Raw genomic sequence first — 22,279 nt, forward strand, 5'->3', positions numbered from 1 at the left:
CTTCAAGCTCCAGAATGGAGGTCATTCCTACCACTCAGAGGACCTCTGCTTTAATAAGAAAGGACTTTGGCTTTGTCCTTTCCTCTTGCCTTCCCCTCTCAGACCACACAGTGGCTGGTGCAGCCTCCTCTCTCCTCCTGGGAAAAGCGAGGATGGGAACGTGTGAGTTGTGTTTCTGTGGAATGAGCCCAGAGGACTGCAGCAGATGAAGGGAGGAAACCCAAAACCTGATCATGGCTCACCATCCTCCAAAGGCGGCTCCCATTCCCATGCTGACACACAGTGGATTGTAAGTCTCCCCAGATGCTGAGCAAACTCTTGAGGCAGTGGATTATAAAGAGAAAAGTTACTTTGGCTCACAGGTTCGGAGGCTGTGATCAAGGGACGCCGTTTGTGCTCAGTCTCTGACTTTACTGACAGGTCATGTTGGGAGCATGCCATGGAACAAACAGTTTACAATAGGAGTCAAGAAGGAATAGGAGAAGGGAAAGAGACCAGAAATTGGAGTTTCCCATCTCCTTTAGAGCGATTGTCACCATTCTTCAGTGGCTTCATGATCTTCCAGAGGACTCATTTCTTCAGTTTTCTATGATCTCCCATTAGCCCCAACTGATAGCCACACATTTTCCCCAAGGACCTTTAGTAGACTTTATTACATCTAAACCAGCAGCACAGCTGTGTACTAAGACCCACAGGGCATGTGCAGTACAAACAAGATGTCTGTTGGACAGAAACAGTAGAGAGGCTGAAGAAACCTTCTCAGGTCTTAGCTCGGTGTTCTAGTCTAACTGAGGTTGGTAGAAAGGTGGTGGTCGGGGAAGAGGCGACTCTTTGAGGCATATCAAATGCTTTAAGCAGAGGTGTGCCAGTATGTGACTATTTCCTCTGCATGAAATGGGAACTGCCTGAGTTCTTCCAGTTATAGCCTGCCCTGACCATCACAGAATGGACAGGGCTGAGCATACCCCTTCTCTGACTACCCAAAGTCCAAATCCAAATTCTGTAGACTGAATTCTAGTGTCATCCTGGAGTAATTTATTTTGTTTATTTTTAATCAGGATATCTGTTATAATTTTCCATTGTTCTTGGTCCTAAATTGTAGTAGGAGCTGCAGGCCTCATCCCACAGCCCAGCTCCCGGCCGCCTGGCTAGTCTATGTCCCGAAATAACAACACACAAATTGTATTCTTTTAAATACTGCTTGGCCCATTATATCTAGCCTCTTCTTGGCTAACTCTCGCACCTGGACTAACCCATCTCTAATAATATGTATAGCACCGAGGTGTGCTTACAGGGAAGATTCTAGCCTCATCCATCCTGGGTTGGAGCTTCATCGCATCTGCCCCAGATTGCACAGCTAAGGCATATGAGCTCACTTCCTCTTCCTCCCAGCATTCTGTTCTGTTTACTCCGCCTATCTAAATTCTGCCCTATCAGATGGGCCAAGGCAGTTTCTTTATTAGCCAATGACCTTCCTCCATCACTAAATCAACAGTGGGAAGACTAAGAATTTGTGGGTCTGGTTGGATGAGAGAAGCAATGTTTTCTAATTCAGCTGAAAATCTATTTCTATGTAGTATTTTCTTGGTATTGAATGATGGCAACACACCTAGATTCCTTAACTTATCTAGAGAAGTGTCACTACAAATTCTTTGGGAGCTTATTTCTATCATTAAATATAAAATTATGTCCATATGCATTTATCTGTGCTTGGGTATGTGCCCTTGGTGTGGGTGACTTCTGAAGACAGAAGCATTGGATTTCCTAGAATTGGGGTTACAGGCAGCCGTGAGCCATCCAACATGGGTGCAAGGAACTGAACTCAGGCCCTCTGGCAGAATACTAATCATTCTTAATCATGGATTCATCTCCAGCCCTGGGAGCAGAATCTGTGAACGATTCATATCACATGTATTGCCTTTCACAGAGCCATCTCTCTCCCTGCTTTTTGCACTCTCGTGGTTTTCTTACTTCCTCTTCCTGTCAGCGTGTCTGTTATTTCTGTTTTGATTGTTCAGTTCTTGAGAACCATTTCAGATGTGTATAAGTCTAAGAAAATGGTGAGCACCATTGAGGGGGCATCGGCATCAAACTGAATTACCAGGACATACTCTGAATGATGGAGTTCAGCACTTAGGGATGAGATGGCATCTGTACAATCAGCTGTAAAATTAGACAATTAAACACTGTATAATTGAAAGTATGGAATGAACGGATTCCCTCTAAGGTTCCATGGTCCATTAAAATCATCATTGTGGAAGATCTTAAATCAATGACGTCAGTTCCTATTTACATAAATTGTTTTACCTCCTCCTGGTAGCCATGCAGAGAGTCAAGATGAGCAGAGATGTACTTCCTCTGGAGAAGTATATATAAGAGAACATGATAAAATAAGTCATAGTGTTTTCTGGCAATCCTCTGGCCCCAGGTCACATTTCCCCACTCCAGTTAGCCCACTTATAACCCCTCGTATTTCTTTATGTCCAGACACAGACAGGAGGGAGCATTCCTGGTGATTCTGATTTGTCTTTTGATCCCAGGTTGCTGGAACAAAGGGCTTTTATGTGTTATCTGTTTTGGTTTTGTTGAACATTTTCTTGGCATCTTTGAATTATTCAGAATCGTCAGAGCTTGGCTTCTATAATTGATGAATTCCGTGGAAAGCAGTGGCATGCCACCTTTTAGCACATTCCTCTTACAGAGTCTGGGAGCAATGGCACAGACATCTGAATGGAGACGCTAAAATGACAGAAATCTCCCATTTTCTCTCTGCTCTTGTGTTTGCCTGGGGCTGGACCTCAAGAGGATAATGCATCAGTTGAAATCTGGACCAGTTTAGAACAAGACTCATTAAGTTATAAAACCCTGGCACAATGCAAAACATCTCAAGAGTTTTTCTCTCTGTAGACCTGTCATATGGTAGTTTTAACCTTTGCTTTGGAAAAAGCATAATAAATATGGAAATGGAGATGCACATGGGCAGTCTTTAAAAGGGACTCACGTGGTGCTGGAGAGCTGGCAGAGAACCTGGGTTTGGTTCCCAGCACCCACATCAGATATCTCACAACCTCTCAAAACTCCAGTTCAAGCCTCCACACACGCCTGCATCCACATGATGCATACAAACACATACGTACTTGGAATGTTCCTTGGGCCACCAACCAGCTCCCGAATAAAGACACAGAGACATTAATTATGAACGATTGGCCTAGGCTTAGGTTTGTCTCACTCATTTTTATAACTTAATTTAACCTGTTTCTCTTCATCTACATTTTGTTTTGGGGCTTTCTACTTTTCTCTCATTCTGTATATTCTGCTCTTCTGCTTCTGTGTCTGGCTGGCTGGCCCTGGCATCTCCCGAGTGTCTCTTTTCTTTCTTCTCTTTCTCCTTTGAGTCTAGATTCCCTCTCCTATTTATTCTCCCTTCCTGCAAGTCCTGCCTATACCTCCTCCTTTTCTATTGGCCATTTAGCTATTTATTAGACCTATCAGGTGCCATAGGCAAGGTAAAGAGCAACACATCTTTACACAGTTAAACAAGTATTGTGCAACATAAACAAATGCAACATATATTTGCATTGTTAAATATTCTGCAACACACAGACAAGCACATTCACACATAGAGACAAAAATAAATAAATCTTTAAGCTGTTAGTCATACTCTGCACAGCTATTATTAAGGCGGTAAGCCAGTTGCACAGTCAGAAAAGACTAAACAAGAGACATAATGTAGCTTCAGAGTTCAAGGTCTCAGTCACACATTCACTTACACAGCTGGAGTGTGTGGATGTGTGGATTGGCTGGAAAAGGAGTTGGCAGACGCACTCGGCATTGGGGTCTATTGCTCAGTGTTTGATGCATGATTCCGACAGCTCTCTTTTATGTGAGGATGTGAAACCCTGCCATTACTGGCACAGCAAAAGCTTGAGTTGAGATAATCTTATCTGTATTTTTTTTTTCAATTGCCCAGAATATCTTCATGATGGTTAAAGATCAGGCCATATTTTTTTTCATTTTTAAACACACGCTTCATTCTATCGTATTTTATGATATAGAAGAAGTATCCTTGCCTGGGACCCAGTTCATAAAGGAAACCTGGTGAACTAAATTGAGTTTCGAAGAGGATCCCATCAGTCAGCTTTCCCTCACTGTGACAAATCCTTGAGTCTCTGGCCCAGGAGGTTTATTGTGGCACGGCCAGGTGGTTTCAGTGCCATCGTGCCTGTGGCAAGGCAGACATTGTAGGGAGGAGTGTGTGATGGAGCAAGGCAGGGCTCCTCATTGTAGCTGAAAGCAGAGAAAGTGAGGGAGTGAGGTCTGTTGTTTCTAGGAGGTGCCGCCAATGGTTCTGCCACCGTTCCTCCTCAGAGCTAAGGCTGGCAGCTGAGCCCTTAACACACAGATTTTAAGAGTCATTTCAGAGGCAAAACATAGATGTTCTAGATGTTAAATTATTTTCTCTCATTATCCTTAAAAGTTTCTCCTGCTTCATGCCTTTGTCAGTTCTATAGAAGATAAACTTGTCTGATTCTTGGTCAGGGTATAGAAGTATTTCAGAAGACTTGGGAGAGTTTAGAGCTATGTCTGTGATGACAGTGCTCACTGTGCTAGCATGGGAAGCCGAGTCAGATCCCAGCATCCACATACAAGGCCAGATACAGCCCTGTCTCTGCATGGAAAAATCCAGAACTGGGCAGCGGGAGAAGAGATAGGAAGATGGGTGGGGACTTAAATCCTCTCCGCTTAGCTTCAGGTTCAATAAGAGACACCTTCTGCCACTAAGGCAGTAGGTGATAAAACAGAATGGCTGATGTCTCTCTGTCCTCTGAGAGCACATGCACACACATGTGCATATAATACATGTACATATCCCATGTTCACATATATACATAAACATGCATCAAAATAAAGAATGACATTTAGAATCAAGGCTTCTCTCTATATATATACACACACACATACATACATACATATACACACATATATATATTCATAAGGATACTGTTGTTGAGAGGCTTTCTTTGAGGTGCTTACAGAAGGGTGGGTGTGCATTTTCTCATTTCCAAGTTCAGGAAAGGCATTTCATCTTTACTCAAACAACAAATGAGATATGGTAAAGGTGTGTAAGGCCTTGTCCATATTACACTGAGGGGACCTGATCCATGTGTTATGCTCAGAATTGCTTACAGTTAGATAGATTCACTTCACTGTCAACTAATAGTCTTAACTGGCTGTATTAGTAAATTGGAGCTGACTCTCTAGATAGAGACTGGTGACATCTGACGCTGCTCTGTCATTTAAGCCTTGGTGTCTGAGTGTTACAATGGGTGTCATCGCTCAGCAGCAATTGCAAGAGCGTTCTGTCCTGAAATGAGTGATTTGGGAGTGTGTTGTAAGTTTGGGATTCCCGAAGAAGATCACGTATAAGGTTATTATGTGACCTTTCCCTCTGCTCGTGAATCTTGGGTTGCATGACACAGTTACTCTTTAAACCCTGGCCACCTACTCCAAATAACATGCTTTCCCAATGCCAAAGACTTACTTCTGATAAGACAGGAAAGTGTGTGGTTGAAATGTTGGCATTTGAAGATATGTAAAATATTTATTTTATAAATCTTAGGACAAAGAAATAAACCTTTCTGACATATAAAAATTTTAACTAGTAGGGCCTTTGGAAAGCATTTCAAGTATTTAGGAAATAGCATGTATATTGTTACTTACTGAAGTACATAAAGCTAAGAGTGATCAGAGAATGCTTATAAACGTTCTCCAAAGTGTATTTTACATATATGTACTTATATTTTTAACTATATTTGTAGGTGTGTATGTTTTATAAAACATTTAAAGACAAAGAAATGAATAGGTGGGGAAGAGTCAACACTGCTGCATTTTCTAATTGAATTTTCATATATGAGTTCCAGATGCTAACACCAATATATGATGTAAAAATATTTTTAAAAATTCAACTTCACTAATGGATTCCAATAAGCAGGATTTTGCTTATTAAATGGATAAGCAAAACGTTGCCCTAATTGATGATTTTCTTTACCGGGCTTCTCGTGATATCCATTTGCTTTTGATTTAACTCCTGCCCTTCTCTCTTCCCGGCCAGTGTTAAGGAACCCTGTGTGTAAGCTCTATAGATTCCCCACCGCCGACAACAAGTGGATGCGGATCCGCGAGCAGATGTCCGAAAGCGTTCTTTCTTTCCATATCCCCAAGGAACTGATTGCGCTGAACATAAAAGAAGACTTGTGTAGGTAAGAGAAACGAACCATCTCTCACACTCCTTTTTGGTTTTAGCTAAAGTTATATAACATAGATATTTAGTATGTTACGTTGTTTGAAGCACACAAATTGAGGAATGGTTACACTGAGTCATGAACACATACAAGACCTCACGTACCCGATGTTAAAGCTGACCTCAACTGCGTTTTTGCTTTTAGTTTTACTTTTTCCAATAGGGATCACGCAAAGTTTTAAATTATGTGCGTTAGGAGATAGCTCAAGTGCTTCCTGTGAAAGCATGGAATCTGCATGTACTCCCCAGTGGCCAGATCAAAAGCAGGCAGCACAGATTTGTAGTTGCAGCACTGGGGAGACAGAGACAGAGGATCACAGGAGCTTGAAGGCCAGCCCAGCTCACTAGCTGGTGAAGTTCCGGGTCAGGTGAGAGCTTCTTTCTCTAAAGAAACAGTGTAAGGTGACCGAAGGAAACCCCATGTGTAGATCTTTGATCATCTACATGTGGATGTGTGCAAATATAGAGGTATCATGCTCACTCCACACACATACAAATTGCATATATGATGTTATTTCGTCTCCTCCTCCTCCTCTTCCTCCTCCTCCTCCTCCTCCTCCTCTTCCTCCTCCTCCTCCCTCCTTCTCCTTCTTCTATTTTTGAGACAAGGTTTCTCTGTAGCTTTAAAGCCGGTCCTGGAACTAGCTCTTGTAGATCAAGCTGGCCTCAAACTCACAGATATTCGCCTGCCTCTGCCTCCTGAGTTTTGGGATTAAAGGAATGAGCCACCACTGCTTGGCCAACTCTTTTGTATCTTGAGTTGTATTTCTTACGCAAAGCTTTATAGTAAACCAATACCACAAGCTCTGACTCATGTCTTTACCTCGTCTGTTTCAGATTACTTTTTGTTTGGTTCCTATTTGAATTAAAGAAGAGTAGCCTTGTCTATGGACTATGTAAATTAGCAAGACTTTTAAACATTTGTTGGTCTAAAAGCATTTAAGATAACTGGTAAAATACGTTAATGGAAAGTACTTTTTCCAATGAAATCAAATCAATTTCTGTAATAACACAGGAGGTTCTGTGGGTTCATTGGTTTGTAAGAGCATCTCTGAACCATGACTAATTAGATAATCTGATACTTTGCCTTTTAAACAGGGCTGTAATGACTAGATGCAGAATACTGTATCATATGAAACACATTTAAGGTCCAAAATCTCAAATGATTGTGAATGTTTTCATAGTTTAATAATTCTATAATTGCCGAAACATACAGTAGAGAGTAAACTGTCCTGTGCTTGGGTTCCTGTTTCATGTCAACAGCTGGACACCTTTGACTAGTGATATTGGGCCTTTTAGTAGACTCTGCCGTCTCCAGAGATTCCAGATTGATCTATGCCAGGCATCACAGAAGGGTAGCTACAGTGGTGGAAAATCGGTTAGAGTAGGGATAAATGCACCACTATTCTTTATCAAAAAGAAGAAGTGTTAACAGAAACTGACATTTAGGAAAAGTTAAGAAGGGTTTTGGATTTAAAGAAACTGGTGTGGGTCTAGAAACAACAACTGAAGGAAAGAAGAGTAGATGGGTACTTAGGGTGACTGGTTGAAGAAAAACAGAGCACAGAAATCAGATCATAAAAATGGACTCAGGCCAAGGGGAGCTGGGGCATGGCCAGGCATCTCCACAGACAATGGAAGACCCAGCCATATATACTGGAGAGACAGCCTAGCAGCAGAGTACCAGACAGGACCTGGCCCATCACTCAGCTAAGAAGCACAAAGATTTTCCCAGTGAGCAGATGTAAGAGGTGATGGCTAGCCCTAACCCCTATGCTGCATCTTAGGAACTCCATCTAGCTTGGTCCCCAAATCCCAAGGAAATAACTGAAGGCACAGAAAACAGACAATGAAGGCATTTCACAACACAGAGAAATCTATTCACACACTAATATATAAGTATATAAAATATAAGTGTTCTGACTTCCACACACAAATGTGTGCATACAATCATACATGTGTACATTTGAGCACACACATATGTAATTTAAATAGACACTATAAAAATTCTTAAAACATGATTTTTTATGAAAGTAGAATCTCCCAGATGTAACTGGACTCTGAAAGACTTTATGCAGTAGTGTTTCTACTGCTTTTATTCAGATCCCAGGACAGTCTCTGCCCTGTTTGCTTTCCCTCCCAAGCTCAGTGGCAGATGGGGTCTTCTTGACTTTCACTGAAGGCCAGAGCATCACTGATGCCATCCTTCAGTACTTGTGAGCACTTATAAAACATTTTATCACCATACTTAGGGAGTTATTAAGGGAAAGATCAGGACTTCAGAAAAAAGTTATCTGGGCCAACTTACTATGATGAACACTTATAATGGCAAAGACTTGTGTAGTTATTTTGTGACTTCTTAGCCAATTGTATCCCTATACTTTTAATAAAAAGGAATAAGCTTATCTTGTGTCCTCTATGAGACCTGTAGAACATAGGTGGGTATTCAACTACACAGAGAGATGATAGACAGACAGATATAGATTTAACCAGTCACATATACTTTAAAATATAATTCAATAAACACAGTCTTAAGTTTGTTATAAGTAGCCATGTCCATATACCTACAGTATGCATATACATTTATACATGTCATATATGTACCCGCAGCCATGAGAAAACTATTCAAGGTCCAATGTAAATATTTTTGTAGTCTCTGTCCCTGCCACTTTAGCACAAACAAGCAAGCAGTCACGGACATTTGAGTGAACAGTTATAGGTGCATTTTAATCAGATTTTATTGAGAAAAGCAGAGCTTGCTTCTCGGTCCCAAGATGATGAACTCCAAGCACAGTCCTCAGTGCCTATGCAGGCTTTATTGAAAATTCTTTGTTGACAATTTTAATCTTTTTTTCATCTCTCTTCTGAAGATATACATACCCTCTGACAGCACAGCACAGCAGTTCTGAGTTGTGTGTTGTCAAATCTCTGCCAGGAGCATTTGACAGTCACTTGACTATTTTGTTGTATTCACTTGCCCTAATTGAGGAAGGGAAGGAGCATGGGAAAGGCAAAGGACTGCCATGGGAGGACATGAGCTGCCACCTTGGCAATAAGGCCATCTTCATTCAGCATAGTAGCTAAGCCATGTTGTAGAACTGCTGGCAGAAGAAAGCGATTGCCTCCCCTCCACTCTGTACACCCTGAAGGCTGTGTAAGAACTCTAGTGTGTGGGGTAGGGGGTGCACATACCCACTGAGGACTAGAGAAACTGCCGGAGATCCCACCATTTCTGGTGGAGGTACATGATCAAGACCAAGGAACTTCCATGGGTAAGTAGTCCGAGAGCAGATGCAAGGACATGCACCACTGAGATGCCATGACATTATGTAAAGGGCCAGATAGAGCCTGTGAAAACTCTGCGATTATAAATCATCTCACACTACAAACCACCAGGTAATCAGAGATATGACAAAGAACTAGGAACCAGACCCCTGCATCCTTGATGCATGTGCAGTTTCCACAATATGCCCATTACCTACTGAAACATTTCCTTGGGGTAGCATAGGAGGAAACAAACTTCTAAAGGGCTCTGTGTGTGTGTGTGTGTATTGCATAACAATCATAATGAAAGGAAACAATGTATCAGTTTGAGAATTTGAGTCTCAGAGTCCCAAATTCTTCAAGTTTGATTGTGAGATTGCTTTTGAAAGGTAACAGCAATTAAAGGAAATGGATAAGGCTATGCTAATTATGTATAGTCAAATCTGTTTCTAAAGATGAAAAAAATCTCGACAGTCAAATGTGCTACTGACTTTCATGTATCTGAGTTAGTCTGGGTATGTTTGCAGGGCCACATGTGTTTGCTCTTTGCTTGTTGGCAGAATTCATCCTCTTAGAGAATAAATGAAGGAGACCATATTCTCCGCAGCCAATCCTGACTGAGTTAAAATGTGGCTGGGAGGGGGGACATAATGAGCGGCACAGCAGCTGCTTTCATATCGTTCATTCACAGTATCTGTCCTTGCTTGCCGCCGACATCCAAAACCACGCTTGCATTTTGTCTCACAGTTAGTATGACATTTGCACCCAGTCTGAACCATTTTTATTAAATTTGACGCTGTACACACACAAAGTCTTATGGCCATGACAGAGTTGAAATCCTCAGGGAGCTGCCCCCCAGCTGACCTGGGCAGTGGCATCTTCTCAGATTAAATTCAAAGAAAATAATCTTTTGAGTCGGCAGTGAAGGGTTCACAGCACTGCACTCTGAATTTTATATTATGGTTTTGCTCCAGGATCCTCACAAGCAGGAAGTCTGAGCCAACATTGTTTACTGCGGTGAAGATGGGCTCATCCTGTGATTAGTGATTTCAAGACATTTGTTCCTGAAGATAGAATGTATAATGCAGATATGGAAAATAATGAATTTTTATTATGAAAAGAGTGCATGTAAACAAAGCAATAAAACAAAGACAATGTGAAAAGGGGAAAAAACCACTCTAAATGTCAATACCAGAAGGAAAAGAGGGTGTGTAATTTCAGGATTTACTCTGGCTGTGGTAAGCATAATTTCCATCTGTGGCCATCATGACCTCCTTGGTGTAAAGTTGAGAGTTTTTAGGATGTAACTTTGTGGGTATGGATAGTACTGGGGAGTGAACCTGGAGCCTCACACAGTCTCTAACACAGACCCGTTATCCCCAGCACCTGTTTATGTTGTAAATGTATCTACAGTTTGTCGCTATGATATTAAATGAAGTATAGGCTAGTAACCAATTAGATATTTCATCTTAGTTTTCATGAGTATTTTTAAAAGCACATGGAAGGATGCGCTTTTATAATGTCTTCACAGTGCTGTTTCTGGATTACAGATTGAACTGCTAATTTATTTCACAGCCATGTAAAGTTGGAACACTAAAACTTGCTCCTCTTACAGAATTCTTAGGTTTGCCAGCTGGCAGCAGGTTCATTTCCGCTAGCTTATCAGTGTAAATATAAATATCTTTTCAAAACTGAGCTCCTCAGCCTCATTTTAAATATTTTCTTCCTTTCATTTTAGAGAAATGATCAACCCTTTAGCCTTTGTTTCTATTTTTTATAGTTGAAAGATGATTTGATAGTATTTAACTTAATCTAATTCATAGGTTATATATGGATACCAACGTATATATGCATATAATAAATAATATATAACACATTTTAATTAAAATAGGATTACATTACTTCCCCCTTTCCTTTTCTCCTTCAAACCCCTCCAAACCTTCACTCTGAAATCAGTAGCATCTTTTCTTTCATTATTATTGTTACATATATATGTATATGCACAGAGATACATACTTATGCAAACCTTTAGACATTTCTTTCTCCTATGTTTATCCCAGGGCAATGCTTCAGTGGGTGATTGACTTACTGTGTGTATTGCTTTTGCATCAAGGTCACTGGAACCTGGTTCTTGGTTCCTTGCCGTGTCTTTGTTCACCTGGTGGTGTGTACTTGTAATCATAGAACTCCCATGGGCTCCAACAAGCAGGTGATGACGTCATGGCATCACAGGTGTGTCCTTGCTCTGATCTCAAAGTATTTACTCACCACTATAGTTCCTTGATACTGATCATGCAACTGCAGCAGAAATTGTGGGATCTTCAGCCGTCCCACTTGTTCTCAATGGGGATGTGCTGTCCCTGAGAGTTATTATACATCCTGTATTGTTCTTCTCCCAGCAATTCCATAGCATGGCTTATCTACTTTACTGAGTACCCATGGCCTCTTCATGGATCTCAGTGAATTTGAGGCCAGTCTGGTCTATATAGTGAATTCCAGGACAGCCAGAGACACACAGATAAACCTTGTCTTGAAAAACCAAAACCAAAAAGGTGAGCTCACCATCAAAGCCATGTAGGCCCACGTATGCGTTTTCAAACACATTAAATTATACTAAAATGTATACCATATTGTACGTGATATTCACTTCCCCTGAATTTGATAGCTATTTCCATGCTTCAATGAATTTTCCTAAAATTTTTGTATATAATAATTACCTGATATTCTATCATGTGAGTATCCACTAATGTACATATAAACTGTTGCTCCAATGTTTGTATGTTTGCATACATATTATGTAATTTAACTTACCTCCTTTATCTTGTGTGTTTAGTGCATGGATACACATGTATATGTGAGCACACCTGCCTGTGCATGCTCGTGTGTAGGTCACAGGTTAACTTTATGTATCTTCCTCTATTATCCTCCACCTTGATTTTTAATGTAATTTCTGTTGAAATTAGATTGACACTAGAGCTTGCCCGTTCGGCTGCACAAGCTAGTCGATTGCTTCTCCCATCAGCCCCTCTCTACCTTCCCATCCAATGTTGAGCTACAGGCATCTACTGCCATGCCAAGCTTTCCCATGGGCTTTTGGTGCTCTGAGCGCATGTCCTCCTGCTGCACTGCTAACTACTGAGCCAGGTCCCCAGCCCTGTGTTATGGAAAATTACTTTAATAGTGTCTGATGAACACATTAATGGTCATCTTTAATATGTTTTCAGTTTCGAAGCAAAGTCCATTTGTATTTTATGGCCTTGATTTCTTATTGCCAACTTGTCTCTGTCAACTTGGCATTAAAAATTTTCCTGTTACTTATATATGCAAATCATGAACTCACTGGTTTTAAGACATTAATATTTTATCTCTTATATGGATGAATATTTGCCCATCTGTGGATTACCAATACGACAAAAACATAAGTAAAATGTCAATGTAGAACCCAATATATTCATCATTTCCTTTTATTTTTTAAATTTTAAGTAAACTTATTATTTAAACCATGCAAATAAAAAGTACATACCAAAATTAATCAGACACAAAGTCTACATATCTCATTGTACTTCTGTTCAATGGCTAGTCATTCTGAAGCCATAGAGCTTTACATTGATTTTATGTTTGACTATCAAACTGTTTGGTAGTTAACTGTAACTTTCACATCCTTACCCACCAGCCGGAACCAAAAAGTCCACGACAGAGTTAGAACTATAAAAATGTTCCCTTTTACTTTTAAGAGTTATCTTAACATATATACTTTGACATGTTTCAAATACTATTTTTAATCATACTTTTACATTAATTTCATTTTAAGTTCTTATGTATATTTTGTTATTTTTCATGTTGTAACTCAAAAGCCAGCTTTGGACTAGTGACTTGGTCAAATCAGAAAAGTGCTTAGCTTGTCGGAGTGGAGACTTGAGTTAGATCCCATGAACTGGTAAAACAAACTGGGGTTAGTGGTGCATTCTTAAATCCCAGTGCTGAGGAGGGAGAGAAGAGGAGATTCCTGGGATCTGCTGACCACCCAGCCTACACTAATAGGCAAACTGCAGGCCACTGAGAGACCTATCTCAACGTGGCAGACAGCCCCTGAGGAATGACACAGAAACCGTCCTCCGACTTCAGCATTCATAAACACACACATGTACACGGACTCATAAATGTTAATCAGTCTCTTAATATTTTGTTTGTTTTACATTTTGAAATCTTACAACCTGAAGCTTATTAGCATTACAGAAGGAATTACTAAATTTGCTCTACTATTGAAAATGTGGCCAATTTTATTTCCCTTTTTACCTCTTATCCGCCACTAAGTCACCATAGCAACAACAAAACAAACAAACAAAACAAACCACTTAGTTTTTCCTGAGTTATGTTACTATTACTTTACATTTGTGACTGGCAGGGGTGCACATTGACATGCCACAGCATATGTACGGAGATCAGAGAACCACGCAGAATCTGGTGTCTTGCTGGGCCCCAGCACTCGGAAGGCAGAGGCAGGCCCATTTCTGTGATTTCAAAGCCAGGCTGGTCTACAAGAGCTAGTTCCAGGATAGGCTCCAAAGCTACAGAGAGTCCCTGCCTTGAAAAATCATTTAAAAAAAATCTGTTGTCATTCCACACTTGAATTTATAGAATCAAAATAGGACGTAAGGCTGAATGACAGGTACATTTTCTGCTGCTCTATTTTTCTGGCCCAGCTGAATTCCTTTTAAAAAGCTGACATCTTGCACTAAGACCAACAATTAATAAATGGGACCTCATGAAATTGAAAAACTTCTCCATGGCAAAGGACACCATCATTCAGACAAAGCTGCAACCTTCAGAATGGAAAAATATTTTTCTAACTACACATCCAATAGAGGGCTAATATCAAAAACAAGTAAAGACCCAGATATTAAGAAACTAGCCCAATAAAAAATGAGGTACAGGTCTAAACAGAATTCCCTAAAGAGAAAACTCAGATTTCTGAGAAACACAGAAATGTTCAACATCCTTAGCCACCTGGGAAATGCAAATCAAAACTACTTTGAGATTTCATCTTACACTCATCAGAATGTTTGATAAAATAAATCATAGCTCATGTTGGAAAGAATATAGACTAAGGGAAATGCTCATTCCTTGATGGTGGGAGTGCAAACTTGTACAGCCACTGTGGAGTCAGGGTGGTGGTTCCTCAGGAAGATGGGACTTGATCTACTTCAAGTCACAGCTGTACCTTCTTGGATATACACCCAAAGGCTCCTACAATAGAGACGTTCGTTCAACCATGTTGATTCCTTCTTTGCTCATAATAGCCAGATGCATGAAACATAGATGTCAGGCCACCGATGAATAGATAAAGAAATTGTGTTACATTGACCAATGAATTATTTCCCAGCCATTAAAAGAGGAAATTCTTAGGTAAATGATTGAACTAGAAAAAAGGAAAGTCATCCTGAATGAGGTACCCCAGAAACAAACAAACAAAAAGATAAATGATATGTATTAACTTATATGTAGACTTTAGCTGTTAAGTAGATAATAACCAAGCTACAATCCATAGAACCATGAAGATTATGTATCAATAAATCTCATTAGAAAAGAGAAATAGAATAGATAGTTTTAGATGGATTGCAAGGGCTAGAAGAGGAGGATCAAATGGTGAGACAGAGGGGAAAATTAAGGGCCATTTGAGGGTTAGTTTGGAAACCTAATAAATTAGAAGCTTCTTAAAACATACACATGCATGAATATGATCTAATTGAAATTGCAAAATAACGGGGGAGGCAGAGCCACAACTGGCTATCTCTAGTCACTAATGAAGCTTCCAGTCCTGGCACTGGGTTACATCTAATTGACTTGTTGGCCAAAGGAGGTCCCATGGGGGATTTCCAAACAACCCAGCCTGTTTCTAAGACTATATGTTGCTCTCCACAAACTGACAGCAAGGCCCCATTGCTGAAGACAATACCTGCACAACTCATTGAACATGGAGAAACTGAGCTTGTGCCTAAATAGTCTTTACCTCTACATGCTACCATACACTGTACAGGAGTACTCTGCAAGCTACCAAATGAGAAACATAAATGCCAAGCCAGTCACAAACCCTGTGATATACAATGCCTGCAAGATAAGCTAGTGCAACGGTGGCACAAAGCTTGTGGGAGTTACCATCTAATACCTGATTTGTCTTATGGCCCACTCCATGAGATGGAACCCATATCTAACATTGCTTGGGTGACCAAGAACCTGAGACTAGATAGTTCAGGGATCTCGGGGGAATTCAAATACTACTGTTCTAAAAGAAACAAACAAACGTGGGAGTGAAATGATTTCTAATGACCTTCTGCTATGCTTGTGCATCTGATGTACTCATGCCTTGACTAGTCATCAGAGAAGTTTCTTCATGCAGCAGATGGGAACACATACAGAGTCATACAGTCAGACATTATGCACAGAATCAGAGACATTGGAGCCCTCAGACATAATCTGGATGTCTCCATCAGATCCCTAAGGAAGAAGAGACAGAAAGAATGTAAGAAGCAGAAGGGATGGATGGAGGGCACTAAGAAAATAACAAAAAAGCCTAAGTCAGTATGATTAAAGCACATATGAACCAACAGAGACTAAGGCAGCATGCATAGAGCCTTAATGGGGTCTTTACCAGGTCCTTCGTGTATATATTATGGCTTCCAGTTTAGTGATTTTATGAAATTTCTGAGTGAAAATGAATGAATCTCTGATTCTTTTGCCTTCTCTTGGATTATTTTCCTTTTGTTTGTTTTATTCAATTCTAATGTGTTAATTTTGTTTTTATCTTATCATATATCATATTATATTATCATAACTTAGAAGACTATTTTTAAAATTCTTATAGTCTGATTCCATCCTTTGTCTAAATTATGTTTAGAAAACTATTCCTTTTTTGTAACCTTATGAAAATATCAGTGTTTATTTTCACTTAGCTTAAGTGTTTTAAATTGCTTCTAATTCATATTTATTGTCCTTATTACTTACTTATACCTTTCCTACTATTTCATGATATCTAAAAGTGAATTCTACTTTGTATCTAAGATGTAGAAAGGTATAATCAGTCTTTTTAATTGACATAAAATTATCATTGACACTATAATACTGATGCTATCAGCACAATCCATCAAGGTTATTGTTGTTGATTTCTGTTGCTTGATCTTTCAAAAGTCTAAAGAGTTTCATGATGAAAAATATATTAGTAAGGTTTGCCAGTGACTCAAATGAACAGCATTTGTCCTGTGTATGTCTGCCCTCTCAGCAGAATCCTTTTGCTTGGAAACAACTCACATTTTCCCTGTGGGGCATATTTTCCTGGCAGTTTAACCTGCTGTGCCTCTGGTTCTCCCTAGCATCTTCTTCATCTGAACCCTGCAGGATGGTGCTGTTCTCTTGCGTAGGTCTAGGCAGCTGACCTTCTTGCTTTATCTGCTCTTTAATGCTGTGGTTTTCTAAACCTCGTATCTCACACGTGTTCTCTGAGCCCTCGATCCTCCTATCTAATTGCTAGCTGAACACTTCTACACATATGTGTTGTTGCAGTTGCCCCTCATGGCTAAAGCTTAACTCTTGTTGATTTGTTTCTAAATCATTCTTAGCCAGTTCCCATCTCAATAAATCACAGCACCCATTCCAAACCTGTTGTAAGAGAGCGGTGGGCTGTGTTCTAGCCGCCCTGGCTCCCGCATGATTAGCTTATGCCCCGAAATAATTTCCCAGAAACTGTATTCTTTTAAACACTGCCTGGCCCATTAGTTATAACCTCTTATTGGATAGCTCTTACATATTGATCTAACCCATTTCTAATATCTGTATTGCCACTTGAGTGTGGCTTACTGGGATGAGTCTAACGGGCATCCATTTCGGAGAGGGGAATCATGGTGACTGCCTGACTTGGCTTTCTTTCTCCCAGAATTCTGTTCAGTCTACTCTGCCTACCTAATTTTCTGTCTTATTCAAGGGCCAAGGCAGTTTCTTTATTTAACCAATGAAATCAACACAAAACAGAAGACTCCCACATCACAAACCCAATGATATATCTTACTAAATTTACCCCAAATCAAATCTAATTTCTGATTATTCTAGTTTTTACAGTTTCTCACAAACCCATGACACTTGTGTCTTTCCTCATGTGCTCTGATTGAATGCCATTATTCTGTTTCTGTGATAGTTTAACTACAACTTTTGTTTGTGCACATCCTTAACTTTTCCTTCAAATCCAAAAATCGCATTGCAGGATCATGCAATCTATTAGAAATATTTCTAAAATGCAGGTTGCAGTTAGGGGTTTCTGGAGATAGCTTTGGTATTTAGCCTTTTGTGAACTGTACCAGAATTACACGCTAGGATAGAATGAGGAGGCAAATTTCTCCTTATAGAGTGTTCAAAGTTATACTGTCCTTTTGAAAAGTTTAAATGTTTCTATAAGAATAAGATATAGAAGATTTGGTGCTTCTCACAAGACAATTACTACTTTGATCTAGTGTAACTAAAGAATAGAGAAGCAACTAGCACACTGTGGAGTAATTTGGTGAGAAGGAAAGAATGACATGTTACAAACAACCTCTGTGTGTGTGTGTGTGTGTGTCTTTATATGTGCTTTTCCTTGTTTTTATAGTTCTTCCAACATGGTTGAGTGCAGGATAAGTTATATAGGTCTTCTGAGCTACTAGCATAAAATTGTTATAGTCTATCTTAATGTCACCACAGATTTTCTTTATGTTGAGTATTTTCTTTAAATATCACACTATTTCAAAGTTCGCTAGGTTCAGTCTACAGAATTCTTCTACCTATATGGTATAAGTTCTTTGGAGATTATAAATATTGTGTTAAATCTAGTGTGGTATGCACATATTTAGATGGGACCCATGTAGCTATGTACTATTATCTTTATAAAGATAGACAAATTCATATAACCTAAAATGGCATTTAAAAAACTTATTTTGTTGTAATTAGAGCAGCGGAGCTTGGGCGCCACTCTGTTGAATTAGGAGCGGCGGGGCTGCGTCCCTGGCACCTGGCCGCCCCCATGGCTAGCTTTACCCGGAATAATTACACGGAAACTGTATTCTTTTAATCACTGCCTGACTCATTAGTTCTAGCCTCTTATTGGCTAGCTCTTACATATTGATCTAACCCATTTCTATTATTCTATGTAGCCCACGAGCCGGCTTACCAGGAATGATCTTAACCTGCATCTGCCTTGAGTGGGAGAACCATGGCGACTCTCTGACTCAGCTTCTTTCTCCCAGCATCCTGATCTGTTTTCTCCGCCTACCTAAGGGTTGGCCTATGAAATGGGCCTAGGCAGTTTCTTTATTAATAGAAATCACTCCCACATCATTTCCCCTTTTTCTGTTTAAACAAAAAAGAAAGGCTTTAACTTCAACATAGTAAAATTACATATAACAAAACAGTTATCAAGTAAGAATTACAGTTATAATATTTATATCTACTTTATATTTTATCATAACTAAGGAAAACTATATCTATCCATTCTTCAATTCCATCAAAGACTCCAGAAGGATATAATACTACCTAAGTAAACAAGAAATAAGAAAACTCTAGAAATGACAGAGACATTTCGCTGCCTGGACAGTCACCCAAAGTTCTTTTGTACTGTTGGGGCATCCATCTTCAGCCTTCAGGCCCATAGTATCCAGCAGACATTTTCATCAAGCAGGAAATTCCAAAGACAGTTCAGTCACTTTCTGCTGTATCCTGCAGAATATCTCGCAGACTCTCATGAATCAGGAACCCCTAAAGTCCATCTCACCTTTTGGCAAGTTCAGCAGTCCTCTCTCTGTGGGTTCTCTGTGTCCAGTTTATGCATCAGTCCAGGCAAGAGCAGTTTCTTGCCCAAATGGCTATCAAGCTCCATAAGGATCCTCTTCAATGCCCATCTTCCTCTTTAAGTAGATTGGCGCTGTCAGGAGCAGACGTGTCTCATTGTCATGAAAAACCCTAAGTTATTAAAACATTTAAAATGCCAATTCTGCAGTCTTTGAAAGATATGAAGAATGCCTATCTGAAATATATCTCTATATATCTAGAAAATCTAAGTAACATGACTACAACAAACTTGACTATTATTTATGATTATCCATTAGCAAACTATATTTACTAATTATACATTACATTTTTAAAAATGAACTACACAATCACAATACCTTAATCAAGAGCAGAAATACATATACATATAGCAAAATTGACCTTAAAATCCATACCAATGCAAATTATTCATACCTATATCATTATTTTACTGTAAATGGACTCTATAGCCAATGTAATTCTCCAGAGGAAAATAATTCAGTTGCATCAGTTTTTGTCTCTTTTTCCTCTTCTTCCCTGTATACAATTTTAATCATTAATTTAATTAACAGAGAACAGAGAAGCTTTCCAGTATATAGTGTTAAGAAGTTCGAACTCAGGAGATGAATGTTTTATACACATGAGCTTGAAGCTACTCTTCAAATTTTATATCAAACAGATATGTGTGCTCTGTTTTATAGTGCAGAGAAAACTTATGAACCAACACTCAAAAAAATGTTCTTAGTATTTTAGTGTAGAAAATTGCAGCAGAGTTTGAAAACACAGACTTTATATGCAAAATTCTGTTGACTTCTGGGAAAGAATAGATAGACTTTGCTTGGGTATTTCAGTTTCCAAAATTTGAACATGTGCATGATGGTAAATCATATTAATGACAACAAATTGAAACTAAAATACTTCAATTTTTTCTTTTTGAATGATAAAATTTGCTTCAACAAAACTTGTAAGCAGATCATTCATTACAGCAGTAGTTGAAGTTTATGAAATCCCTATAATTTTACAGAAATTACTCATTACAGAAATTCTTTGACTTGATGATATAATTATTTATAGTTTGTTAATGAGGTTCAGTAGGCTGAAATACTTTTTAATGATCACAAACTGGGAGTTTTTCATTACTTACAGTTTTTTCAATTTTTGTTTGAAAATTTCAGCATATAAAATATTTTGTTTAAATCTTCCTTAAAATTACATTTCAAGCCCTCCTCAAACACCTTCCCAATCTCCCTCTGGGATTTTCTCATGACTTTTATTTTACTTTATTTTATCAAAGTCAATACATGATCTTACTGTTGTCTGTATGTACCTGGGTGTAATATCAACTACTGGAACATGGCTAGCCTCGCAGTGAGCACACCCTTAAAGGAAATGGACTGTCTCCCCTGAAGTCATCAGTTGCCAGTAGTTTCTCAGATGGGCATAGGACTTCATGAGTCTGATTCCCATTCACTCTAGGAATTTGACTGGCTCAGTAATCTTCATGTCTTATGCACATAGCCACAGATACTCTACATTCATTCTACAAAGACCCTGCAAATGCAGTTTTGCTGTAGGCATTTACTGTCTGTAGCTCATATAGTCTTTCTTCCCTATTGGCTGTGATGATCCCTGAGCCTTGTGGGAAAAGGTATGATATAGCAAATATATATATGCTGATCATTCCAAGCACTTATTCTCTATTCATTGATAAGCAATAGGCTTCTGTATTAATTACCATCTTCTGCAAACAGAAAATTTTCTGATGAGGACTGAGGGGTGCACTAATTTATTTGAATAAATACAAAAACTTAGGGAGAACTGTTTCATGCTATGTACATTTAGTAGAATAATAGTACTAAGTTCTCTCCTATGGCCTTGAACCTAAACACTCCTGCATTTCGGCTCAGTTTAACAGACCAGACACATATTTTCACATATTTTGTCTTCTGGAATATAACTTAAATCCAGTAAGAAAGTGCTTGGTTACTCCCATAGCATTTACGCCACTATTGCACCAGTGGTCCTGTCTTGCCAGGCCAGTTGTTTTTGCTACTCACAGGGACTGCAGTAACATTGTTGATGGCTTTTGTTTGCCAGTAGCATGCTTAAAACATCCTACCAGTATCAAAGCTAGCCAGTACAGGTGAATTCTCCTGGTTGATACTAGCCTGATTTTTCTATGTGCATACTCAAGCATGTAGTATCTTCAGAAATATTGTCTTACTATTGAATTCTGGAGCGTAATCAAGAGCAGTGGCAATAGCTTGTAATATTGGGAAATGGTGTCTATGGAACCTATTGATTCAAAACTCAAGTCTTTATTTTAATTTTCATACTATATTCAGGAATTATGATGTATGTATCTATAAGAATATAAATTATAGATCTGTTTATTTAGTATAATGTATTATTACATATGAAAAAGATCATTGACAAGGATCTGTAGGCTCCAAACTTTGAAATAATACTTGCTGTAAAGAAATATATTAGAGGTACAGAGTCACATATTCACCTAAACATTGTCATATATCTGTGCTGACTTTCTAGGTAGTAAAGGAATTCTGAACAGAAGATAGTCTTTTTTATCTTTCTTTTCATTTTAAAGCACTTTGTCATTTTAAAACCTATCATTTAAAAATGTTTATTTACCTATGATAGCATTATAGAAAACCTTTTAAAACTAAACTACACATTAAAATCTTAAATGAAAGGCATATTTGTTTAGGTAAATCTCATTGTAAAAATAACATCACTTATGAATAGAGAGCCAGTAGGATTCTTGCAAAATGACTTTGCTTCTTTAATTCTTATGACTTCTTTTTAAATTTTTTTTTAATTTATTTATTTATTGAGGATTTCCGCCTCCTCCCCGCCACCGCCCCCCACCTC

The 22,279-nt window shown here is 39.0% G+C and overlaps 1 protein-coding gene across 6 annotated transcripts in view; it reads left to right on the forward strand.

Moving 5' to 3' along the window:
- Positions 1 to 22,279, forward strand: part of Inpp4b (inositol polyphosphate-4-phosphatase type II B) — a 762,195-nt gene that overhangs the window by 572,998 nt on the left and 166,918 nt on the right. For all 6 annotated transcript variants that reach the window (XM_026777265.1, XM_026777268.1, XM_013354610.2 and 3 more), the window contains one exon: positions 6,113 to 6,260. In XM_026777265.1, coding sequence (XP_026633066.1) covers positions 6,113 to 6,260 — 148 coding nt within the window. The remainder of the gene's footprint in view (positions 1 to 6,112; positions 6,261 to 22,279) is intronic.

The sequence above is a fragment of the Microtus ochrogaster genome, unplaced genomic scaffold, assembly GCF_000317375.1.
Source record: "Microtus ochrogaster isolate Prairie Vole_2 unplaced genomic scaffold, MicOch1.0 UNK51, whole genome shotgun sequence".
Lineage (NCBI taxonomy): Eukaryota > Metazoa > Chordata > Mammalia > Rodentia > Cricetidae > Microtus > Microtus ochrogaster.